The sequence below is a fragment of the Procambarus clarkii genome, chromosome 60 (assembly GCF_040958095.1).
Source record: "Procambarus clarkii isolate CNS0578487 chromosome 60, FALCON_Pclarkii_2.0, whole genome shotgun sequence".
NCBI lineage: Eukaryota > Metazoa > Arthropoda > Malacostraca > Decapoda > Cambaridae > Procambarus > Procambarus clarkii.
Window position 1 is genome coordinate 15,384,906 of NC_091209.1, and position 25,302 is coordinate 15,410,207.

The 25,302-nt window shown below is 42.4% G+C and overlaps 1 protein-coding gene across 2 annotated transcripts in view; it reads right to left on the reverse strand.

The window, feature by feature from the left end:
- Positions 1-3,544: 3,544 nt before the first annotated feature.
- Positions 3,545-25,302, reverse strand: part of LOC123766787 (TBC1 domain family member 2B) — a 425,460-nt gene continuing 403,702 nt past the window's right edge. The window contains exons 16-18 of one of the 2 annotated variants that reach the window (XR_011223356.1): positions 16,781-16,858; positions 10,055-16,311; positions 3,545-10,023 (exon numbers count right to left, since the gene is read on the reverse strand). Coding sequence is in view for 1 of the 2 variants with exons in the window: in XM_069307576.1 (XP_069163677.1) it covers positions 16,012-16,311; positions 16,781-16,858 (378 nt within the window). In the remaining variant the exon portion in view is untranslated. Of the gene's footprint in view, positions 16,312-16,780; positions 16,859-25,302 lie in introns of both variants that reach the window. The other variant, XM_069307576.1, reaches the window with a different exon arrangement.

A 25,302-nucleotide genomic window follows, 5' to 3' on the forward strand; every position in this document is an offset into this window, starting at 1 on the left:
TTGTTCTCCCTATTCGGAAATCGGGGTCTCTAGGGACCTAAGGACTTTAGTCCTATTGCCATCACGAGGTGTGTGTGCAAACCCTTTGAACAGACGGACATTGACCACATCAATGGTCGGAGCTGGTCGGCCGAGCGGACAGCACGCTGGACTTGTGATCCTGTGGTCCTGGGTTCGATCCCAGGCGCCGGCGAGAAACAATTGACAGAGTTTCTTTCACCCTATGTCCCTGTTACCTGGCAGTAAATAGGTATCTGGGTGTTAGTCAGCTGTCACGGGCTGCTTCCTGGGGGTGGAGGCCTGGTCGAGGACCGGGCCGCAGATACACTAAAGCCCCGAAATCATCTCGAGATAACCAAGAATCAAGACAAGATCAGATGGTCAATGTCCGTCTGATGTGGTTCTTGAACTACTATCAACACCTCTTCCCTTCTCAATTTGTCGTAGCAACTGTTGTCATGGTGAATTTGGAGGTCTGTATTATTACTGCTTTTGCTGCGAAGACCTCCGTTGTAGCTGCTGTCCTCTTTGACCTGGAAAAGGCATACGATAACACCTGGGAATACCATATTCTGTCCAAACTTCGTTCTTTTGGCCTTTGTGGTAATCTCCCTCTCTTCCTCCGAAGCTTCCCCTCTCGTTGTTCCTTTAGAGTGAGGCTTGGTACCACTCTCTGCCTCTTTTTCGGCAATACAAAGGTGTACCCCAGGGTAGTTTTCTGAGCACTATGTACTCTTTTTTCCGATTGCCCTCAATGGCCTTCTTTCCTCCCTTCCTTCTGGCATCTTCACTGCTCTCTATGTCGACGACCTTACCCTCTGCTGTTGAGGTGATGATTCGCCTTTCCTTCAATGGCGGCTTCAGCTTGCTATTGATGCCGTGTCGTCTTGGGCCACCAGTCATGGCTTCATGTTCTCTGCAACTAACACTTGTGCTATGACTTTTACTCGGAAGCAGGTCGTTCTTTGTCCCTCTTTGTCACTTTCTGGTCGTTCCCTTTTGTACAAAGATTCCGCTAAGCTTTTGGGGTTAATCTTTGACACTCGTTTGTCTTGGTCACCCCATATCTCTTGCCTCTGAGCTGAATGCTCTAAGGCCCTTAATCTATTTAAGGTCTTGTCCCATACTTCTTGGGGAGCAGATAGGTGCACACTCCTCTCTTTACATTCCTTTCTTGTACTGTTTAAGCTCGATTATGGTTGCCCTGCTTACTCGTCTGCATCTCTTACTTTTCGCCGTCTTGATGCTCTTCACCATACTGGGTTATGCCTTAGCTCTGGTGCCTTTCGTTTGACTCCTAACCTCAGCCTGTATGTTGAAACCGGCATCCTGTCTCTCCAGGACCGCCGTGATCACTACTGTCTTCGCTACCATACCCGGTTGTTACAACACCCTCACTCTCGCCTATGTCGTGCTTAGAGTTTTACCCCTCCTGTGGTCTCTGTTCCCCTTCACCTCCCTCTTTCTGTCCGGTTGTCTCGCCTACAAAATTCTCTTTCTGTTAAGTGTTACCAATATTTCTCCTCATGTTGTTCTGTCCTTACCCCCCGTGGAGGGTCCCCCCTTCCTGAATTTTGTAAGTCCCTGACCCACGTGACTAAAGGTTTTACCCCTCCTACAGTTTTGAAACGCCTTTTCCCTTGAACACTTCTTAACACTCCTGCTCCATTTCCGTCTTCACCGGCAGTGTAAGCTACTCTGTTGTTTTTCCTGACCACACCTATATGTGCCGCCTGCCTCCGGAGACTAGCATCTTCACGGCAAAGCTCTATGCTGTTCTCAATGCTCTTCGCCAACTGCTTTCTCGCTGTCAATCCTCCTTTGTTGTTGTAGTTGACTCCCGAAGTGCCCTCATGGCTCTGGAGTCCTTTAATCCAGTCCATCTGATGGTATTCAAGATTCAACATCGCTGTTTCTTATCTCCAATAGATTTAAGACAGTACAGTTGTGCTGGGTTCCCAGCCATGTTGGTGTGTCCTTAAATGAGCGTGTGGATGCTGCCGCTAAGGAAGCTATCCTCACTTGTCCCATCTTCTGTAAGGGTATTCCTTATTCTGACATTACCCGGTTATTCATTCCTCCATCCTTCCCCATTGGCAGGGTTGTTGGCCTTCTGTTACTGGCAACAAACTGCGTGCTCTTAAGGGTAGTGTGTCCCCCATGGCCTTCCTTGTACCACCGTAACCAGCGGTGGTAAATGGCTCTGGCGAGGTTGCGTATTGGCCATACACGCTTAACTCGCGGGCAGTTAATGGAGTGCCGTCCTGCTCCTTATTGTCCAAACTGCATCGTCCCTCTTACAGTTGTTCATATCCTTGTTGAATGTCCTGACATCCAGGATGAACGTGTCTTGCTTCCCGACCGTCCCTCAACAGAAATCTAGGTGAATCGGATACCTTTGATATCGTTCATCTTGTGCGTTTCTGTTCTCATATTGGCATCCTTGGTGATATTTAGTGTCCTATGATTATTCTGCACATTTGATGGCACTACGTAGCCTTCCTGGCTTGGTGCCTTCATTCGATAATTACTTTCTCTCTTCTAACTACGTTTTTAATTTTACAGCAACTTGTGATACCTACCAAGATGACAGGATGATGAAAGATGAAGCAAGATCCTGTTAAGAAATGCTGAACCACTGATACAAACAGTACACACGACATGCACAGTAAATCTCGTAAGGTACAAGGTGGAATGCATTTCAAGTACCCCTGTCTTTTCTTATGATCAGGTTAAAGGCCATTCCATCATATGCACACGCTCGTCTCATTTAAGTCTGAGTATCTACCACCTGTTTGTATCAGTCTTGTCCTTTATGTAATGATGGTTGTGAACTCATTATAACTACACTTATTAACCATCAGTGACTGTTAAAGACTACTTTCGACTATTCAGTATTCTGCAAATATTTAGTTTGAAACTGTTTAATACTGTACTGGTATTTGCTGGTGCTCGTGGTAAAACATTTTAGGCAAATCAGCTATTCATCTGATAATACAGTACTGTAGCATGCTGCTTATTGCACATAATGAAACAGCATAAGCTAGAGTATTCAAACAGTTTAATGTTATTAAACTGCTGAATACTTGTGTAACTCTTGTTCATTTAGGCTCAATGAATAGCATTGGAAAATATTTTGCTACATAGATTCTTAAAAAAAAAAATAGTAGTACAGATAACGATATACCCGCAACTCTAGGGACAATGTTGCTATTACAGGCTGTATTATCAGCATCCTGGTCGGTAAATTGTGAATATAAATCATTTTGCACAAGTTTATATTGTGATGCCGTGGATACAAGCTGAACAGCAGTACTGTTAGCTCATGATGCCTGTGCCACCTTTGGTTAGTAACTACAGTACTGATGCTTATTACCCAGGAACGGTGTCCACAATTTTTATTTTTTCTCAAAATGGTGTCCGTTTACTTTTGGTATTCTCACCCAATCAGTAGACATGTATGATGGGCACAGGAAAAGGGGTTAAGCTACTGCTCATACAGTGGTTAAGGTAATTAGTTGCTTTTGGAAAAGAAAATATTAACAAGTGATATTACTTTTATTTTATTGCAGTACAATTAAATTTTTAAATTAAATCAAATTCAACAGATCATGTTAAATACAAGGCCATAGTGTAAGTACATTTTTAAATTTATATAAAGAAAATCATTAACCGTTATATTGCAATTATATGTATACAGCCGAGGAATGGTATATGCATGCATATACCGTGTATATAAAATATATAGGCATACAGCAGTATGCCTATATATAGGCATACAGCAGTATGCCTATATATAGGCATACAGCAGTATGCCTATATAGGCATACTGCTGTATGTCATATGTATATAAGCATTCTGCTGTATGTTTATAGGTATACTGCTATATGCCTGTATGTATATATATAATTAGGCATATGGGTGTGTAATTCAATGTTGTGTGCACAGTTCAGTGGATTTACATAAACACACTCTACAGTGTATGTTCATCCATTGCACAACATATACTGTGTTGTGTAGAAATACACACCCAGTGGACTATGTTTACACCCACTACATAAACACAATTTTTTTGCAATATGTGTACACCTATTGCACTATTCACACCCACTGCACTATGTAGAGTTGTGCAGAGGGTGTGTAGTTATTTAAATATATACAGTACATTGTGTAATGAGTATGCATACAGTATAGTGCATATAAAATAGGTGTATATGCATAATTATTTGCTTAAAGTAAATTCACAATTTTAAGTTCTTTGTTCCTATTTAATGCTAATAGAAATGGACAATTGTGACTGAATATTTCGTTAATTGAAAATGTGCTGCTGAAAACAAATTTCAAACAAATTGTACATTAATGGTTTTCAATTGTAATAAAAATCTAAAAAGGATGTTAACAAGTTTTCATTAAATTCCTTTAGAGAAAACTGGACACTCTTTGTTCCAACTCTGAGCAGTGCTGACTTGACAAAAGATAACAGAGCTGTTTTCCTTATGTTGGTTTCATTATGGTTATCATCGAAATAATTCAACATCATTAAGTAGCAAGTGGAAATTTTAATTTTCACATGTTGAACTCTGAATAAGGCAGCCTGTCATCAACAAAGACCAAAATGTTCATTTCATGCACCCACCAAACCCCTATTTATGAATGAAAAATGCTTTACATGCGACTCAAAACTGATGACGTTCAAACATTTCTCAGTGCTTTACTAATGACCTCTGTCCAAAGCCATCAATCCTCATCAACAATGACAAAGTAATTATCAAAAGAGGGCACCAAGAAGGGGAGCCTTGTGTAGCACCATCAGTGTTGCTGAATATTCAAAAGGCACTAAATATCACCCTACGATGCCAATACGAGAAAAAAAAGCACATAAGGCGAGTGACATCGAAGGTATCAATCACCAAAGATCCTATCTAGGAACAGATTGGGAAGCAAGATGCACCAACATTTTTAAAATCAGGACATTCTAAAAGATTGTATGACTGTAAGAGGAACAATGTAGTTTGGATAAGGAACAGGGCTGTGTTCCATTTAAGTGCCTGCGAGTTAAGTGCATGTGGCCAATATGCAACCTCGCCAGAGCTGCTTTCACCACTGATTACGGTGGTAGGAGGAAGGAAGACCCAGGTAACAAGCTACCCTTACGAGCACACAGTTTGTTACCTGTAACGCAAAACCAACGGTCTCTGGACCAAGGAATGACTGACCGAGTAGAAATCAAAGTAAGGAACTCCTTTTCTGGAAGGCCATGTGCAAATAGCCTGCTTAATGGCAGTGTCTGCACTCATTTATGGGAATACCAATATAGCTGGGAACCCAGCAAAACTGTCTTGAATCTGCATTGATGATGGAAAATGTGAAAAGCATACACAAATGCATACAATTCAGACATGAAGATGCTAGCTTCCAGAGGTAGGCTGCATATACAGGTTTGATTCAGGAAGACTAAAGAGTAACCAATACCGTTGGCAGACTTAGACCCATCTGTGAAGAGGACAACAATTTGTGTGCAAAGAAAAATGTTGAAAAATGGCATTTCATAATAATAGGAGTGGTAGAAGCCTTTACTATGTGGGTCAAAGTCTTCCAAGCTTTGCAGGTGGGACACACTATTGGGGCAAGGATGGAATGACATTGAGACATTGCCAACAACCCAAAAGAAAGGCTTGTGGGAGGCTCCAAGGAAGAGGCAGAAGTACAGAAACTGGGACTAACCTGGCAGGAGGGAGACTAGTGGGAAGGACTGGAAACAACGGATGGAAGGTCCAAGAGGAACACTTGTGGTCACAGATTGAGGAGACGAGGGGGGTTTAAAGAAAGAGAATATCCAGGGTCACCACACAAGGAGCAAAGGGACATCTCGGACATCTTGGCTCTTGCTGAAGAACCAAGACCAAGCTTCCTACACCTATTGCATTGGCATGGAGAAAGAATATACAGTACTCGTGAATGGAGCATCTGGCACTGGCAAGGATAACAAAAGGCAGAATGGGTCCTACCATCGAAAATGGTCCTGACAGTATGAAGGGGACGAGGTAGTCACCACAGTGGGCTTGGCGCTCAAGCCAGCCATGAAATTAGGAGGCAGAGTCAGGAGGGGTAGTCAGAGACGAAGTCGGTTCTGGGCCCAACGTAGGCCTGTTCTTCCATCATGGTCCAATTTGGAAGGGGGGTCCTGGTTACCCACCCCACAAGTCGGAGAAAGGAAAAAAGGGTCTAAAGTATACATAAACGTAAACCAATTTAGACTTCCCTGCCTAGTAACTCACCCACCATGAAGCACACATGGGAGGCACTAGCCCAAGGGTAAGCAACCTCAGGTGTAACCAAAACAGTTTACATGGTTCACCATTGCAGGGCCAAATGGCATCCCAGAGACCAAAAGGGGTACCAACCCTACAAAGCTCACTTAACCCAATGTCTAACTAGGCGGGGCTAACCAGACAAGCCGACTGATTCAGGTAGGTCACACTAAACCTCCCATTTTACCCATTCCCTCACCAAAGAAGCGTGTTGTCATCCAGGGGTCGCAATCCCAGGTAGGCTCAACTCCCATATGAAGGAACATAAGGGCATGCACAGGACTCTATACACAGTCAACATATGGGGGGTATGTTTAACTTGTACACCGTCATAGCATGCAGGAGAGGGGAGCTGGATTCTTACCTGCGGGTGGCGCACAAGAGGCCCCACCCCCCTCCACAATCCTAAGGCACCATCTACCGAGGGGGCAACAATGGCCAACTGCTCGTTAATGAATAAAAATGGTTTACACACAACTCGACTAATGATACAGTATTCGAACATTTTTTTCCTACCAGTGTTTTGCTGACAACCTCTGGTTGAATTACAATGCTGCAAATGCTTCACCCATATACTTTAAATACAAATTAATAGTCAAACAACCTAAATGCCTAACCTTACATATGTCTAAATATGCATATATGCTAATATATAATATTATATTTTAGAAAATTTTTATTTTGAATGATTGGCATATTAAAACTGATGAATGCCTCTTTGGGGTCAGCCTCTGAATGAAATGAACATCGCCTGATTATGGTTATCTTGAGTTGGAATAAGTCAGCTAACAGAATTTACATTAGTATATATGAAATTATCTTTGGCCTGACTTCCAATAATAATACTGTACAGGAGTTCATGATCAAACACGCACTTAATCAAGCTCTGAATCAAGACCCAAAAGCAGAATACTATGCTCATTTGATATTTGTACATTGATCCTTTAATTGTTCACATACTGTACTGGTACCGTTTGTGAAGTTCTGGCTACTAACAATGAACTTTAGAAACCAGACAATAGCATCTAATGTTCACATCGCCTGACAATGTGTTCTTGTGTTCTTATAAACGCTGGTACTGTAATACCCAACTGGCACTTGCCACCTAAACATTCACACACAGTTCACACTCTTCCAGACTCTTGTATTATGGCACTCTAACACTTCCCTGAGACAAAATTTAATAGCATTTAGAAACCAGCATATATTTTTTACATTTGAAATATACAAATCTACTGGTGAACAAGAAAGATTGAAACTAAATGGCATTCAAACGAAATTCAGACATTTTTATACAGTATACTTAATTCTCTGGAAACTTTGACAAATAAGCCAGAGGCTATTGTACACCAGCAGTATATACATGATCAGTTTTCCCCAATAAACCTTAATTAAACAATATCCACAACACATTTTCAGTCTGGAATTGAAACTTAGAACATTGTTACTCAAGTTGCCACATATAAATATGGTCATTAATGCTGTTATTTCTTTTTGAAAAAGACATTTCTGAAATCATCAGTGACAGATATAAAACAATTGCTCATTTTAATAATATAATGAATCTCGTTGTAACCATTACTTACCCTAAGCACCCACTAAAAGCTTTCTAACCCTAGAGTTAAGGAATGCAGACATCTTATTATTTAATGCTCAGAGGTTGTCTCAACATGCTAGTAAAGCTCTCCTCCATCACAGCCCAGGCATGATCCTGCTATTCTAGTTTACATTAGTATATTTATATCACTCACATATTAATTACATTACAAATTTCACTGTTTACAAATTCAATAAAATTGGCTCACCAGCATATAATCAACATTCCTCAATATTCTATAATTCAACATGCCACTGGTTTAAATACTAAACCAAGAATCAATTTAGTGACACCCGAGATATTTTATGCATTCAATTATGCATGCATTTTATGCATTCATCTTACAATTGTCATCATTGGTATATATTCTATAAACAAAAAATAAAGTAATTACTGTAGTTAAATGGTTTCTCAATGTCCAGGACAGGAAGCCTGATAGTTCTTCCTAGACCAGAGGTGGGGAAGATACTGCCTTGAATTGTACCTAAATTAAGTTTTGGTCATTCTTCTGCTCCCAAAGCCCGGTCTGGGGCCAGACTTGACTTGTGAGAGCTTGCTCCAACAGGCTGTTGCTTGGAGTGGCCAGCAGGCCCATATATCCACTACGGCTTCATTGGTCTGGCATTTCTTGCAGAAAACTGTTCAGTTTTTTCTTGAAGACTTTCACTTTTATTACGGCATTATTTCTTACATTTGCTGGGAGGACATTTGAGCAACCATGGCCCTCTTGATGTTCACGCAGTATTCTCTGATTGTGCCTATGACACCTCTACTCTTCACTGGCTCTATTTTGCATTTCCTTCCATATCATTCACTCCATTATGTTGTTATTTTACTGTGCAAATTTGAGACCTGGCCCTCCAGTGTTTTCCCATTTGCTATACTGTATATATAATTTGATTCTTTCTCATCTCCTTTCTAGAGAGTATATTTTGAGAGCTTTGAGGTGACCCCAATAGTTTAGGTGCTGTGCTTTACAAGTTGGACTTGAGTGCACGTACACATTGTTTATGTCTACATTAACCTGAATTTAGCCATCATCTCCAGTGGCCTTGATGGGGGGGACCATAAAGCCATTGGCTTGTCAAATGTCCCTCTGTTACACACAGAAATCACAATAGCGTGATGCATCAATTCAACAAATCCACAAGGGCCGTGACGAGGGTTCGAACGTATGTCCGACAGGATCCCAGACGCTGCCTTAATCGACTGAGCTACATTACATTACATTGTAAGAATTGCAGCCAGGAAATCATCCCAATTTACCAACGGTTCCTGAAGTTTCTCCGAGACACAAACCAGGGTTTTACGCAATTCCCCCATGCACCAGAGGGATCCAATTCCCCCATGCACCAGAGGGATCCAATTCCCCCATGCACCAGAGGGATCCAATTTCCCCATGCACCCAAGAGCGATCCTCTCGGACTTAGGTTCAAACCATTGTCACGGCCCTTGTGGATTTGTTCATTTGATGCATCATGCTATTGTGATTTCTGTGTGTAATGAAGTGAGGGCGAAGAGGTAGAACAACTTATTGACATAGCTCGGGTGCATGGGGGAATTGCGTAAAACCCTGGTTTGTGTCTCAGAAAGACTGCAGGCACCGTGAGTAAATCAGGACGATTTCCCGGTTGCAATTCTTTTAACCATGTCGTAGCTCAGTCGATTAAGGCAGCGTCTGGGATCCTCTTGGACGTAGGTTCGAACTCTCGTCACGGACCTTGTGGATTTGTTCATGTCCCTCTGATGTCATTGAGAAATTTTTCCAAACTTTGAGTGGGACTGTTTTTGCATTTACAGCTTTGACAAGTTAGCAATTTCATGGTGAAAATGCTTTTCATATTGTTTATCCTACATTGTATGATAGAGCTTGAAGCCATTTCCCCTTGTAGACATGGAGTTCATTTTTGCTGCTGTGCACTAAACTTTCTACAAAGCACTCATGTCTTTTTGAAGGTGTGTTTCCAATGCAGTATTATTTGTATAATTATATTTGCATTCAACATACCAAAAAAAAAAAAAAAAAATGTAGAGTACTGATATTAAATGTATCATAATACAAGTGAAGAGGGCAAATTTAACATATTATGCCATTAACCATATTATGTCTTTAACCTACTACCATTAACCATATTATGCCATTAACCTACTACCATTAACCATATTATGCCATTAACCTACTTATTTTACATTTAAAGATACAGTAACTAGAATATCTGGAAAGAATTTGTATGAGGCCAACCCTGCAAAGGAGACGATCTCCTGCAACTTCATAAAGTGTTGCTCCCAAGAGAAATCAGCCCGTCCTCCTAACAGAGCGTCTCATTTTGACGCATACTCTACCCAAGGCCAAAAATTGTTGTACTAGACAATGGAAGCAGCTCACGAAATTGACATACAGTACTGTCCCATTTCCTATTTTGGGTCCTCTGGTAGGTTAGCGTAAGGGCACTTTAGTACGACAGTTTTTTGACATTGGGAAACCTTAGGAGGACGGGCTGAAGAAATAATGCACAAGAAATTATATTTTTGGATTACATCCTATGCATTTGTAATTACAGCAGTTGATCAGTTTACTACAAGGCTTTGATCGAGCAGAATCAGTTTTTAAGAAAGTTTCCAATAACTTAAAACTACAATAGATTAGGCACCCAACCCACAAATCTGAAAGGGAAGAATTGACGCTGTTTTGGTCTATGTGATATTGGTCCAGGATGGACTGAAACATTGTTAATTTCTTTATTTTCAGATTTGTGGGTCGGGTGTCTTAATTTTCAGCCATGCTATTGTGACTTATTCTCTGCATACAGTATATTAAATTTATGTCAATCAACAAAATATTATGCATCTACACATGAGATTCATATTTAATTTCAACAGCAATTAAGTTGATGAATAACAAATTTCTACATTAAAACTATGACTACAGAAGCACATAATCAACATACAATATTATTAACCTCTGCTAATCAGAGTTTCACTGAGTGTTAAAATGCCAACAAATGCAATGTGCACATGCCATGACTAGCAAGAATAATATAATATGGTGTTTAAAAATGTCATTTAACATCTTATGTGTGTACTAACTTTATTGTTAGCATAGAACTGAAGTATTTTCCACCACCCAACACAAAAGGAAATACTGTTCTTAAAATAACATACCTTTCATGGTATAAACTAAAAATAACTGGGAAAGCTTTAATATCTGGGAATGTTTCAAAGTATGAGCAAACACTATGAAAAAAAAATAAGAACAACCCAAAGCATGATATAAATCTTCGGTGACAACTTTATGAGATACACCATCAGATGCACACTAATGCATTTGTTCTTACAAAACTTGAAGTGAGCTTCCATTTGAGGTGACCGTATACTATAGGTAACCTTCCACCCTCTGTGGTTATATTGTGCTTCTCATCCTTCTCCTGAGGCCAGATTCACGAAGCGGTTACGCAAGTACTTACGAACGTGTACACCATTCGTCAATCTTTGATGGCTTTGGTTACATTTATTATACAGTTTACAAGCATGAAAACTGGCCAACCAACTATTGTTATTGTTATAAACAGCCTCCTGATGCTTCGGAGCTCATTAACTGTTTAATAATTGTAAACAAAGCAGCCAAAAATTGAGAAAAGATATTCAGATTCGTAGGTGTTTGCATAACTTTTTTGTGAATCTAACCCCTGTTTCACCATTGGTCTCTTTCCCATTCCATCTGGGGACATAATACCGGTATGTACTTTCTTCTTCATAAAACATACAGTAATACTGTTGCTTCATTTGAGCAAGAACCTAAACTAGAAATGTGAATGTCACATAAAATTTTAAGTGGATACAACTACAGTACTGTACTCTTAAATCATTTGTCCATGCCATAAAAATTGGAACTAACAACACTTGCAGCAAATTGTACATATCAACTCTTACTAGTTACAGTGTTTGAACTATTATTGTATAAAAACCAACCCTGATGGGTCAAGATACAGTACATGAAGAGTCTTGAGTGCAATAACCATTTCATCATTATACTTGGACTAGTAATATGTGTAATATCATTGTCAAACGTTTTGTGTAAGTGGCAATATTGTTGAGAATTTACAAAAATACATTCAGGCCTCCCTTGAGGCAATACAATAAAAAGATTCATTATAATTTTTACAATAAACACAATGAGATGTATTTTAACTTGGAAAACAATCTATTCACACAATGAGAATTTAACATACAAGCAATGTTTTCAATACAAATACAGTAATAATTATTTCCAAGCTAAAACAACAGTTAACCAGAATCTGGAATACAAATAATTAACTTTTCTTAAGTCTAATTCCTAAACAACAGGATAAAATGACCTGGTTTAAAGAATCACACTAATGTACTACATACGGCAAGTGACACACTTATTAATGGAAGCATCAGCCATGAAAGGAAAGACTATAATACACACAATGATGTAGCTCTGATGTAATACATAAAATATCATGTATAATTTTTCAAATACTACGCTATTCATATTTTATCAATTAGAGCAACTTGCATAACCATTTGCATATCTTGTTTATATTAAATTCTTAAGATGAAAGCAATAATGTAATTGAAGGGTTAACATAAGCATAATGGTACAACCATAATTGTTCCATTAGGCAAGCTCTTGTAATTACCTGGAATGTCCAAACCACAGAGAGATGCTATCTTGATTGCCTGAATTCCAAGTCAAACAAATCTATGTTTACACACTGAAATACCAATATCTTTGGGATGGTAGCTCTCTCAATTAGCTATCATATACCTGCATATGAAATAAATATACACATTGTGTATATGTATACATATACATTAATATATACATTCCAAGTATATAAATACACACATTTCTCATATAAGCTTTCAATAGCTTTCTCATATATCTTCATATATCAATGAGAATATCTTTGGAGCAGGACAGTGGGATCGAATCTGCAACCTAGGTCACCCCCAGATGGTCCAAAGAGGTGCATCTGGAGTGATCGAGGATACGGCCTAGGTCACCCCTGATGGTCCAAAGAGGTGCATCTGGAGTGATCGAGGATACGGCCTAGGTCACCCCCAGATGGTCCAAAGAGGTGCATCTGGAGTGATCGAGGATACGGCCTAGGTCACCCCTGATGGTCCAAAGAGGTGCATCTGGAGTGATCGAGGATACGGCCTAGGTCACCCCTGATGGTCCAAAGAGGTGCATCTGGAGTGAACGAGGATACGGCCTAGGTCACCCCAGATGGTCCAAAGAGGTGCATCTGGAGTGATCGAGGATACGGCCTAGGTCACCCCAGATGGTCCAAAGAGGTGCATCTGGAGTGATCAAGGATACGGAGTCGACTCCACCACCTTGCTCCAAAGATTTTCTCATAAATTTATGTTTGTTTCACTCCATCACAACGATGTAGAATAAAACTAAAAAGGAAGACTTAATTTAAAGCAAAATAAGAAAATATGATTAACTTATAAATGACATCATTTCCCAAAGAGCTGTACCTGCCTGGCATTTGCACCCACAATACCCTCTAATGTATTATTTAAATAAACAAAATTAAAGTTAAATTATGTTAAATCTTTAAATTTGTTTTATGTCTCATTGTGTTGAAAGTAAACACAATCAATCAGAGATAAATTATGTGGCAAGTTATGATATAGAAGAATGAAAGGATAAAGAAAGGGTAAGGAAACTCCTTGACAGTAGTTGAATGAAAGAACTACAGTAACAAATACAATTTGCTGGAGGGTTAGTGAAAGGAAGCAAACCAACATTACAGAAAATAAAACCTGTTTCCAGGCTAACACTAATCCTGTTTGACAACTTGTTCATGGAGGTAAAAAAAAAAAAAAAGCATAATTTTGATTGGAATATTAAACAAACCATTCCATAATTTGTTACATGGACACTTGTAGAAAAATATAGTACTTGCCTTGCAATAAATTTGCAACACAAATTCTGGAGATTTTATCATTGATGTGGAAAGACTATTTGAAAATATACACCAATGAAAAAATAAAAAAAAATATCAAATTTTCAGTATTGTCTAATGTCATGGGCATCAACCTACTATGTAGGTGTGAAAGCAATTACTGTGCGCGACGACAGGATGATGCACACAGATTAGGCACTTTGGAATCACCCCATCACTTAACACAAATGCTATACTACAAGTCTAATCAGTTATAAAAGACCACAAATAGCCAACAACAAATTAGAGAAACACGATGACAGCAAAGTTCACTTTTAGACGACATATTGACAGGGAAAAGCCCTAGCAGGTGAATCATCATTAAAAAGAAAGCTTTCATCTTGGTATTTTTCTGTATAGACAAGTCTTTCATAATAAAGGCAGCCATCCTAGCCTGTGCAACCCCAGGGGACAAAGACTGTTGTGACAGTCATGTTATTGATCCTCATTACCCGCCAAACACACACCGAAACTACGACGTTGGTACAACGTTCGAACAAGTTTTAACACTTCCTAACCAGTTATAACAACCAATATAGCAAGTTGTAACAACGTTCTAATACGTCATAAATACGTTAAGCCAAAATGTAACAACTTTATTACAAGTTGTAACAAGCGGAAAATAGAGACGGTTTCGGTTTGTGTTTCCAGGGTACCTAGACTCTGCAGCAGACCCAAATCTATTATATCTTGCACACAATTATCATAATATTAATACTTTGGTGTGGACCCCATGCTGATCATGACTTGAACCTGTATTTTTGAACTCTAAGGATGACATATTGATTTTGTAAAGTAAGATGTATTCCTAATCAGCAGAAACATATTAAAAAATGTCTTGCTAAAAGTAAATTTTAGCAAGGTACAGTAGGAAAAAGTGTGATCAATTTAATTTGATAAAAGTAATACTGGACTGCATTTAATAATAATTAATTTTATCAAGGATATAGGAAGCCTGTGAATATAGGCTGTGTATACACTAGCATAGAAAAATGTTAGTGTGTGTGTATATATATATACTGTACTGTACTTCAGGCTTGTACTGAGGCCACCACCGAGGTCGGACTACTGACCTACTCAGGATGCAATCCCTTAACTATTGCCTAACTCCTGGGTACCTATTGACTGCAAGGTGAACAGAGGCATTAGGTGAAAGGAAATGTATCCAACCATTTCTGTTCCGCCGGGGGAATTGAACATGGGATCCCCGAATATGAGACACGAAACAATGCCAACAGTACTAGGAGACCAAAGCTGTCAAATACTATTTACGAGGTCTTACTCCATCCAAGTGAAAGCAAGTATACCAGCTGGATGGGGTTCTGGGAGTTCTTCTACTTCCCAAATGTTCACTATATGTTCTACTCTCCTAATGTTCTATATACAGAATGCTGAAGCATTAATTAATGATAAAGCAATATTCAATGTAATAAGATACAGTATATGAATGAACAGGAACACTGATCACTCAGGGAAAACTCTTCAACATGGCAAAAATAGTTCAGTGTTGGTGCCATATAATTATAAATATTTCATTAGATCTGCATTATGTATTATTATGCTGTAATTAAACCACACACACACAGTAAAGTATGTACATATCAAAAAGAAAACTGGCAGAAAGCTGGATGCTATTCCTTTATGTTTGTTATCTTAGTGAGCTATGATGTTGAGGTCTCCCGTCTAGTTAATCATCCACCATGTTTCTGGATGAGGTATTCGCCTCTTCAGTCAACATATACTATTGATGTAGTTCTCATCTTCAATTTCAAGTACAACTTTACTAGCAAGGCCACGCATATTTATAAACAACTTAACTCTCCTTCAATAGAAGTGATCATCTTTAATGTTTCAATGTTAAGGTACTGTAAAGGAACTATATGCAAGTCTATGGAAGGAATGGTAAAATGCAGGAACTGGTTGTGTCAATAGTGCATTAAGCTAGACTATCACTTAGGTGAATTGGCTAGAGAATTTTCACATGTTATGCGAGCAAAAGAAATCAACTAGAGAGCTTTCTAATCAGTGCTGTTTGGTAATAGCTAACTTATTAGTAATAGTATGCGCAAATACTTGTATAGTTTTATAGGCATTCAAATTATATGCCGACAAAATCCCATCAAGATTCGTTTTCTAATGTTTCCTCTGGCCTTTCCCTATGTGATGGTGATGGAGGGGCTGTGCCCTCCTCTCCTACCACACCACCACCACCACCTTGTTCCTCCCGAGGCTGCTCTGGGTGTTGTGCCGGCTCTCTCTCGTCGTGCTCGCGGTGGATGATCTCGTCATCATCGGAGGAGGGCGGAGAAGCCATGCTGGGGGGAGTGGCGGGTGTGGCGGGTACAGCGTGCCCCATACTCGACTTCCTCTTGGCCACGTGGTAGGTCCGCCTCACAGCCTCCACCTCCTCCAGCTCCCCCTGCGCAAATGTCAACGTTAATCAACTCAAATACATAATCATTTAAATTGTGGATTAAAAATAACAAAAGTACAGTTAGAGTAATTGATTTTTTTCTGCCTATTACACTATTTTGTGTTAATAAGCGAGGTGAAGGATCAATGAGATGAGAAAAGGAAAAATCACTGCATAAAACACTGACCGAACATGGTCTTAAACACCATAATGGCTGCAGTCTTTTAACAACCAAAAATGTTACTAGAACAGAGCTATACATAAATGAACAGTTTATTAGAACCTAGGTATAGCTTACACTAACTGAGGCAAGAACATGTACTTAGATTACACCATATTAGCTTGGGCTAGGCTACGCTCATTTGCTTTTCATGGTCCGAGAAAGGTTAAAGTAGGTTTTAAAGCCCCCCTTGGCGGACCGTTCTAAGTAAGGTAGTGTAAGGGAACAGACTGAGCCGAGGTGGGGTGTCCTGACCTTGACAATATGGGTGTGGTGAGAACGCCTGTTCCGCAGGTGACGCATGGACAGCGGGTTCACCCACTGGAAGGCTGCCTGCAAGTATACGCATCACTGCAATTACAAACCCAACTATATCTTGCGTCATTTTTATAAGGGCGACCGAAGGGGCACCTCTAGACCTGCAGGAGACATTTCATCATAGAAACTATAATACTGTCAACAGAAAGCTTACTGTTAAGATCATACATACGTGTTTTTTGTTACAAAATAAAAAACAAAATTACGAAGAGGTACTGGCGATACATACCACGTAGCCTATCAATTGTCTGCACAATAATAATAATTAAACAAAATAGCGTTAGAGAGACTTAGACGCATTAACTTCCCTAGGTTACAAATTAAGTTGAGGCACCCCTGAATATCCCTAAACACCCTCCTTAAATTAACATTCCTAGGCTTCAGGGTGGGATGAGGGAGGCTGAAAGCCAGAGGCAGTTATGCATATTCTCCACCTCCCCCACTCTTCTCATGACAGTTTTAATGATCACAGTGAAAAAGTTCACAAGAAACCCAATGGAAGTAGCAAAACCACACATCACGCTCCGCCCCACACAGCGCCCCCACACACCCGCCCAAAACACCAAATTCCACACACCTCTCACCCAAAGTAAAGGAGACAAAAAGGAAGACAGCATGGTTAAATAAATAAAAAAAAATAAAGCGCGCGCGAAAGATGGATAGATGGATAGATAGATAGATAGCTAAATAGATAAAGACACAGATACAGACAGAGACAGGGGGGGGGGGTGGGGAGAGGAGGCCGGTACAGTCGACCCACAATGCTGGCAGAACCAGGAGTACAAGACTGCAAATTGTTGTTTCTCTCAACCCCGCCTGTGTAATTATGTAGTATGTCCGTATATCTATCTTTCTCTCCCTCCATAGACACCTGTGATAAGAGGGGGGGGGGGGATTATGCTCCAGCTCCTGGACACAGCCTTTTAGTTTAGTATGGAATTAGCCTCTACAATCGTTCCCTCTACCGCATCTACTTGCTCACAATCCTTCCCTTAAGACAGTCGTAATAATACTTCCCTATATCACTATTGACATCTAAGCTTCCACCTGCCGCTTCTCATCTTGTGGCCGTGTATGACAAGAACGTAGTCTACACCAGTTGTAAATGTCTCCAGGTGTGTTGCGTGGTGGTGTCACGGTGGTACTGTGATGGTGAAGCTGTCACGGTGGTGCTGTCACGGTTTTCACGTTCGCGCGTTTCCACAGCGCGTTCTCTCCATTTACTACTTCGTGAAAAATGCATTTTTTCCCCCTAACTATGAACGTACGAACCCAATCAACCCCCTCTAACCTATCGAGGCTGATGCACAGAAAGCATCAATATTACGGTGCTTTTTCCATTGCTTTCTAATTTGCCGTATTTTGGACCAGATTGGTTGATCGTTAAAAAATGCGACGTATTAAGAGAAGACTGACTGCCCTGCCGTTCAGTTTTCATAGGCTATTATATGCGAGCCTTCCTAGTTGATGCTACTGCAAGGGTGGCGCCCACCACCGGTGTACATCACCACCCTCTGGAACACCATTCATGGTTGACATGGGGTGGTGTCCTGGTTGATACCTGGTTGATGGGGTTCTGGGAGTTCTTCTACTCCCCAAGCCCGGCCCGAGGCCAGGCTCGACTTGTGAGAGTTTGGTCCACCAGGCTGTTGCTTGGAGCGGCCCGCAGGCCCACATACCCACCACAGCCCGGTTGGTCCGGCACTCCTTGGAGGAATAAATCTAGTTTCCTCTTGAAAATGTCCACGGTTGTTCCGGCAATATTTCTTCCACAGTCCTAGTGCCTGTGGAAGCCTCTTGGTAACATCTGGTTGTCTAGTGTCTAGGCTGGTCTTGATCTGTCGGAGCACCTTCACCGTCACCCAAGCCTGTGGGGCATGACGGGTGCGCCTATCACAGAAGGGAAGGGTCCGTCCCGCTGTACATGGGCTCTGCTTTCCCCCTCCCGCCAAAACACTTCTACCACCTTTCCTCTCTCTATGCTTGCTCTCGGGCTCGCTCTCTCTCTCCCACCCCTCTCGCGCACTCTCACTCTCTCTCTCTCGCCTTGTGACTTGCTAGCAGGTTGAGAGCTTTCCCTTCTCGTAGCTCAGGGTAAGACTTACCCATAAGTCCCCCTCAAATACAACCCGCCAATCAGTTAACAGGTCTCCTACCACTGCTGAGTAAAGATGGGTCAACGGTTATGGATACATTCTCACTCAATCCTCCTTATCGGCTTTTGTCACGGGGCGAGTGTCATGTGTACAGTGTGTCATGTGTGCGAGGGCGTGTCTATGTATATCTAACGTCAACTACTGACCATCTCCAGGAAGCTGCCTGGAAATAATTAATTACTAGTAGGTGAAGAGATGCGTGAGGTGAAAGGAAATGCACCAACGAAAAAACAAGTTTCAGTGGACTGTGATCAGCTCACTCACACAACAATTTGCTTTCTCGTTGCTCATTTTAGGTCCTGTTTGTTACCGAGGAAAAGAACAGCTATTAGTGGGGAACGCATTGTTGGGGGGGGGGGGGGACATTTAAACGTTGACTGTGGTTGCTGTGGGTAATGGTTTAGACCAGAGTCCAGGAGTGGTGGTGGTGGTGGTTGTTGTTGAGATGAGAGACTGAAAAATGGCACACACACACAATTACTCCAGTAAGCAGACAGGTAGTTACACACACACACACACACACACACACACACACACACACACACACACACACACACACACACACACACACACACACAGGAAGACATTAAGACTGACAGTCATTTAAAGCGACCTTCAGTCAGCAGACAGGCAATTCATCAAAACGCCCTGAGCAATGATAGACAGGCAATCTGTGCGACGCAGACAGTTGAGCAGACAGCCTGCAGACATTGTGGCAGACGGAGGAGGACTCAGGCAAGCAAACCCGTCTTGCTCGCCGGTCATCAAATATTAACCATCCCGATGTCACCCCCACCTCCACCCCCCACTAGTTTCTCCACCACTGCCCACAATACATCACTTCAACTTTCCACCCACTGCCCTACCCCCCCCCCCACCCATATCCAGTTCCCCCAAAACTAACCCTTTCCGACACCTAACCTAACCTATCAACCCCCCTCCTTCCCGTATTAAACTAAACCTGCTACCACCACCACCACCACCACCACCACACCCCCTCCATTATCCCCTCCCCACTCCCCCCCAACACAAGCACCACCCTGATCCTACCAGGCCCTTTCCCCGCAGCTAATCCTAGGATTAATAGGATTATTATTATTCGTAGCCTAGGCTACGAATACGCTGCGATAATCCCTACGCTAACTCCACTATCATCGCCTGCCACTACGACTCAGCCTTTCGGGCTATTCATGCCCGTGTCACCTCTTGGGTGGCTTAATCTTCATCAATCAATCATTACGACTCAGCTTCCACCAATCCTCAGCCGACTAACAATTTCCTACCACCACCCACGCCACAAACACCTAACCTAACCACACCATATCGTACGCAAAACGGTTCGCCAACGGATTTCAAAATCTATCTAACCTAACTTACTCCCCCTAACACGATCTATCCTAAACTAATACAGTCTAACCTGTAAAAGCAGCTTTGACCATCAGAAAACGGCTTTTATTGAAGCAAATATCAATGAATATTTTAATATATTAGCATATTGTGCATATATAGGCATAGGTTAAGTGTTTAGGTTCTGTTGGCGATTATTTGTATTTGTAGTACGTAGGTGAAGCATTTCAACCCATCCTCGACTCCATTACATTCAGCGGTCAACCCCACAGACGCATTCATAAATTTTAACATGCTGTTCATTCAAAACGGGAATTTTCGCAAGTATAAATTAATATTATAATATATTGGCATATTGTGTATATATAGGCATAGGTTAGGTTAGGTGTTTAGGTTCTGTTGGCGATTATTTGTATTTGTAGTACGTGGGTGAAGCATTTACAGCGTTGTGGTTCGAACAAAATTCGTCAGTGAAGCACTTGTTCCGGATATGTTCGAACGTCAGCAGTTGTGAGTCGTGTGTAAACCGCTTTTCATTCATAAATAGGGGGTTTGGCGGGTGCATGGAATCACTTTTGGATCTTTGTTTGGAGGACGGGCTGTTGTATTTGTAGTACGTGGGTGAAGCATTTCAGCCTCCTCCATCATTTCATCCTCAAAACAAAGACCCAAAAGTTCATTCCATCCACCCGCCAAACCCCATGTTTATGAATGAAGAACGGTTTACACACGACTCAACTGCTGACGTTCGAACACTTCCGGAACAAGTGCTTCACTGACGAATTTTGTTCGAACCACAACGCTGTAAATGCTTCACCCACAGTACTACAAATACAAATAATCGCCAACAGAACCTAAACACCTAACCTATGTCTATATATTAACAATATGCTATTATAATATTAATTTATATTTGAGAAAATTCCCGTTTTGAATGAACAGCATGTAAAAATTTATGAATGCGTCTGTGGGGTCGACCGCTGGATGGAATGGACTCGAGTCGAGGACGGGTTGCTTCAACTGCCTTGTTGAGACTGTTCCGACTGCCCCCGTTTTCTTCGCAGTTTGGTTGAGTGAGGAGTGTGTGGAGGCAGGGGGGCAGTGTGGGGAGCGGCGCCCCCCGTGTCAACCCACACAAAAACATGGGTGAGGGTCGGCAGGCCACTGCTGCCAGCCATAGTCAACACCAACATGACTATTTCATCCCTCAACCTGTGAGGTAACTTGTGTTTTCTGTTGACTATGGCGGGTTCTTGGCTGCCTAAGGATCTGTGGTGCACTTGACCCCAGGTAACAACAAGAGCCTTGATGACACTTGAGGGAGAGGTAGGAGCCAGGTGTACGCTGTGCACCTTACCATACACAGGTGTCGTTGAAGCCCACACTATACAAGCCCTTACTTCCTCCTGTAATCTAGTTAATTTGTTACTACTGGAGGCAATATGTAGTGTATGTATGTATTAGTGTTGAGTGTGAGAGATTGATTTTACGCTTGTGTGACAAGTGCCCCATCCCCCCCCCCCACTAACAGCCCTGGTGGGTCGTTCGTCGTGGACCGTAAATAGTTGGTATGTAAGTAATTATCGCAAGAAGGTACCAAACCGGGAAGGTTATGTAGCACCATCAAATGTGCGGAATAATCACAGGACGCTAAGTATAGTTGGTAGGAACTCTTGCTATTGTTAAATAATAAAATTGGACACAGCCTCTACGTGATTAGGTGTAAATTATACACTTTACACCCCCCCCCCCTCCAACCCTCCTGTGTGTGCCAGGTGATGGCTTTTAACGCCAGGAAACCAGGGATATATTGGGATATTTATATTCCCCAGATTATTCCTGTGTGCCAAGGTTAATAATGATTTAAATATTAAAATATTTGTTATTTCCATATTGACACAATATGGAAATAATTTGGACTTTTAATTTTTTTTTATTAATATGAATGTTCCTTTATTGAGAAGGCGAACTGGGGCCAGATTCACGAAGCAGTTACGTAAGCACTTACGAACCTGTATATCTTTTCTCAATCTTTGGCGGCTTTATTTACAATTATTAAACAGTTAATGAGTTCCTAAGCACCAGGAGGCTGTTTATAACAATAACAGTTGATTGGCAAGTTTTCATGCTTGTAAACTGTTTAATAAATGTAACCAAAGCCGTCAAAGGTTGAGGAAAGATGTACACGTTCGTAAGTACTTGAGTAAATGCTTTCGTGAATCTGGCCCCTGGTCTACAGAACTTTCCGTAGAAGGGAATTATTCCTTACCCGGCTAAGGTTAAGACACTCAGGTCGGTACCACGTGTTATGTTGTTCCTCCGTGTTAACTGTTCTTGTACACCTCAGCTTGTGGCCACTATGACAACACGTGTTCAACACATCTGTCATCACAGACGGCACATATTGTTGGGCACGTTTCCTTTCACCTCATGCCCCTGTCCGTCCACCTAGCAGTAAATGGGTACCCGGGAATTAGGCAACTGTTGTGGGGGGGGGGGGGGGGGTTGACATCCTGGGCAAGGGCAGTAGCTCGACCTTTGGAGGGGGAGGGGACTCTAATAGCCTTGCATGTATATGTATATATGTAACATTATATACGGGGTCCCTAGCCCAACAAAAACGAATTATTTAAATAGCGAGGGTTAAATTAAATTAGCTATTTAATTACACATTTACCATGTGTAATTAAATAGCGAGTCTTGTACCCTGATATTTGATACTTGACTCTTGATACCAAGACTTCCGTAGACTTTATTACTGTAACACCGCCCCCCCCCCTTCTCCCATCACACAACAACCAGTCACAAGGGCCCCCTCCAGCCCCCCCCCCCCCCACACACACACCAGACGCACCATTACCAGTTACCTGCCCCCCCACAACACTCCCCCCCCCCCCCACACACACCAGGCAGCCACTACCGGCCTGACATTTGAGCTGCGAGGCACGTCCTCTATGGAGCCAACTCTATACCAAGTTGTTCCCCGCAGTAATGCTTCAACACCCCGCAGTGTGTGTGTGTGTGTGTGTGTGTGTGTGTGTGTGTGCTCACCTAGCTGTGCTTGCGGGGGTTGAGCTCTGGCTCTTTGGTCCCGCCTCTCAACTGTCAATCAACAGGTGTACAGGTTCCTGAGCCTATTGGGTTCTATCATATCTACACTTGAAACTGTGTATGGAGTCAGCCTCCACCACATCACTTCCTAATGCATTCCATTTGTCAACCACTCTGACACTTAAAGTTCTTTCTAATATCTCTGTGGCTCATTTGGGCACTCAGTTTCCACCTGTGTCCCCTAGTGCGTGTGCCCCTTGTGTTAGATAGCCTGTCTTTATCTACCCTATCAATTCCTTTGAAAATCTTATATGTGGTGATCATGTCCCTCCTAACTCGTCTGTCTTCCAGCGACGTGAGGTTTAATTCCCGTAGTCTCTCCTCGTAGCTCATATCTCTCAGCTCGGGTACTATTCTGGTGGCAAACCTTTTAACCTTTTTCCAGTTTAGTCTTATGCTTGACTAGATATGGACTCCATGCTGGAGCCGCATATTCCAGGATTGGTCTGACATAGGTGGTATACAAAATTCTGAACTGATTCCTTACAGCAAGTTTCTAAATGCCGTTCTTATGTTGGCCAACCTGGCATATGCCGCTGATGTTATCCTATTGATATGAGCTTCAGGGGACAGGTCTGGCGTGATATTAACCCCCAGGTCTTTCTCTTGTAACAAACTAGGTGTGTGTGTGTGTGTGTGTGTGTGTGTGTGTGTTGCTTGAACTAGACTACAATATGTAACACTTAACTGTGTATATAAACCAATTAGGACAACAAACCCAACTAGAACACCACACAAATAATTACGAGAGGTAAACCCAGGCCCATTTAGCAAGGCCCCCAACAGTAACTGTGGGTGAAGGTGACTGTGACCTTGTGTGACCTTACGAGACCCTCCCCAGGGGGTCACGACAGGTCACACACACATGACTGCTGTTTACCTCTGTCAAGAGGTGACTGTTGCTTACACTTCTCTCGCCCCCCCCCACCCCCCAGCCTCCTCCGTCTCACTTTGTCTAGACTGACTCCTCCTCCCCCAGCCTACCCTTCCCCCCCCTCACACAGACAGACAGACCTACATTCATGCAAGTAATTCGATATAAAACATGACAGCCATTTACACACATTAAATTATAGCATCATTGTGGCAAGTACCAGGCAGAGGGCCTCACTCCCCCTCCCCCCTTCCTGTGAGGCTGTGCCATGCTGTGAGCAGCATTGTGGGGGGGGGGGCACTATCCTGCAGCATCCCTTCATTATCTCCCCCCTGAGGATGCTGCAGCCTCATCCACAGCTCTGTTTGCATGACCAAGTGTTGTAAAAGGTACCAGGTGACACGGGGGGGGGGGGGGACAGGACCGAGGTAGGCAGGCAGGGGGACTTTATAGGACTTTCTTCCCCCTCCTCCCTTCCCCCCTCCCCCGTCCCAACCCCCCTCCCCCGTCCCAACCCCCCTCCCCCCGCCAGAACTCGGCCCCAACCCCCCTCTACCAAGTGTTTCAAGCTTCCACCCCGCTTATCCAGCTGGCTGGGGGGTGTCTGGGGGGGGGGGAACACAAGTTTGAGAGGGGAAACTTACGAAGGAATGTTTGGGCGACTCTTCGACCCGACTTTACCCTCTCCTCCCCCCCCCCCGACCCCTCCCTTGTGCATGAATAAGCGCCGCTATCTTGACGATAAGGATGAATGACCACTGTAGTGATGAATGTGAGACTCCCAGACTTGATTTAAACCCGCGGAAGCCCTGCACCTCCCCCTCCCCCCCGCCCCCCTTCAAGACGATCATACCCCCCCCCCCCCCCCGGACACCCTCGAGCATGAATAACCAAGAATTTTTTTCCCCCCAACTCGACCCGATTTTTCCCCGGGAAGCCCCGCCCCCTTGAGGATGAATACGCCCCGCCCC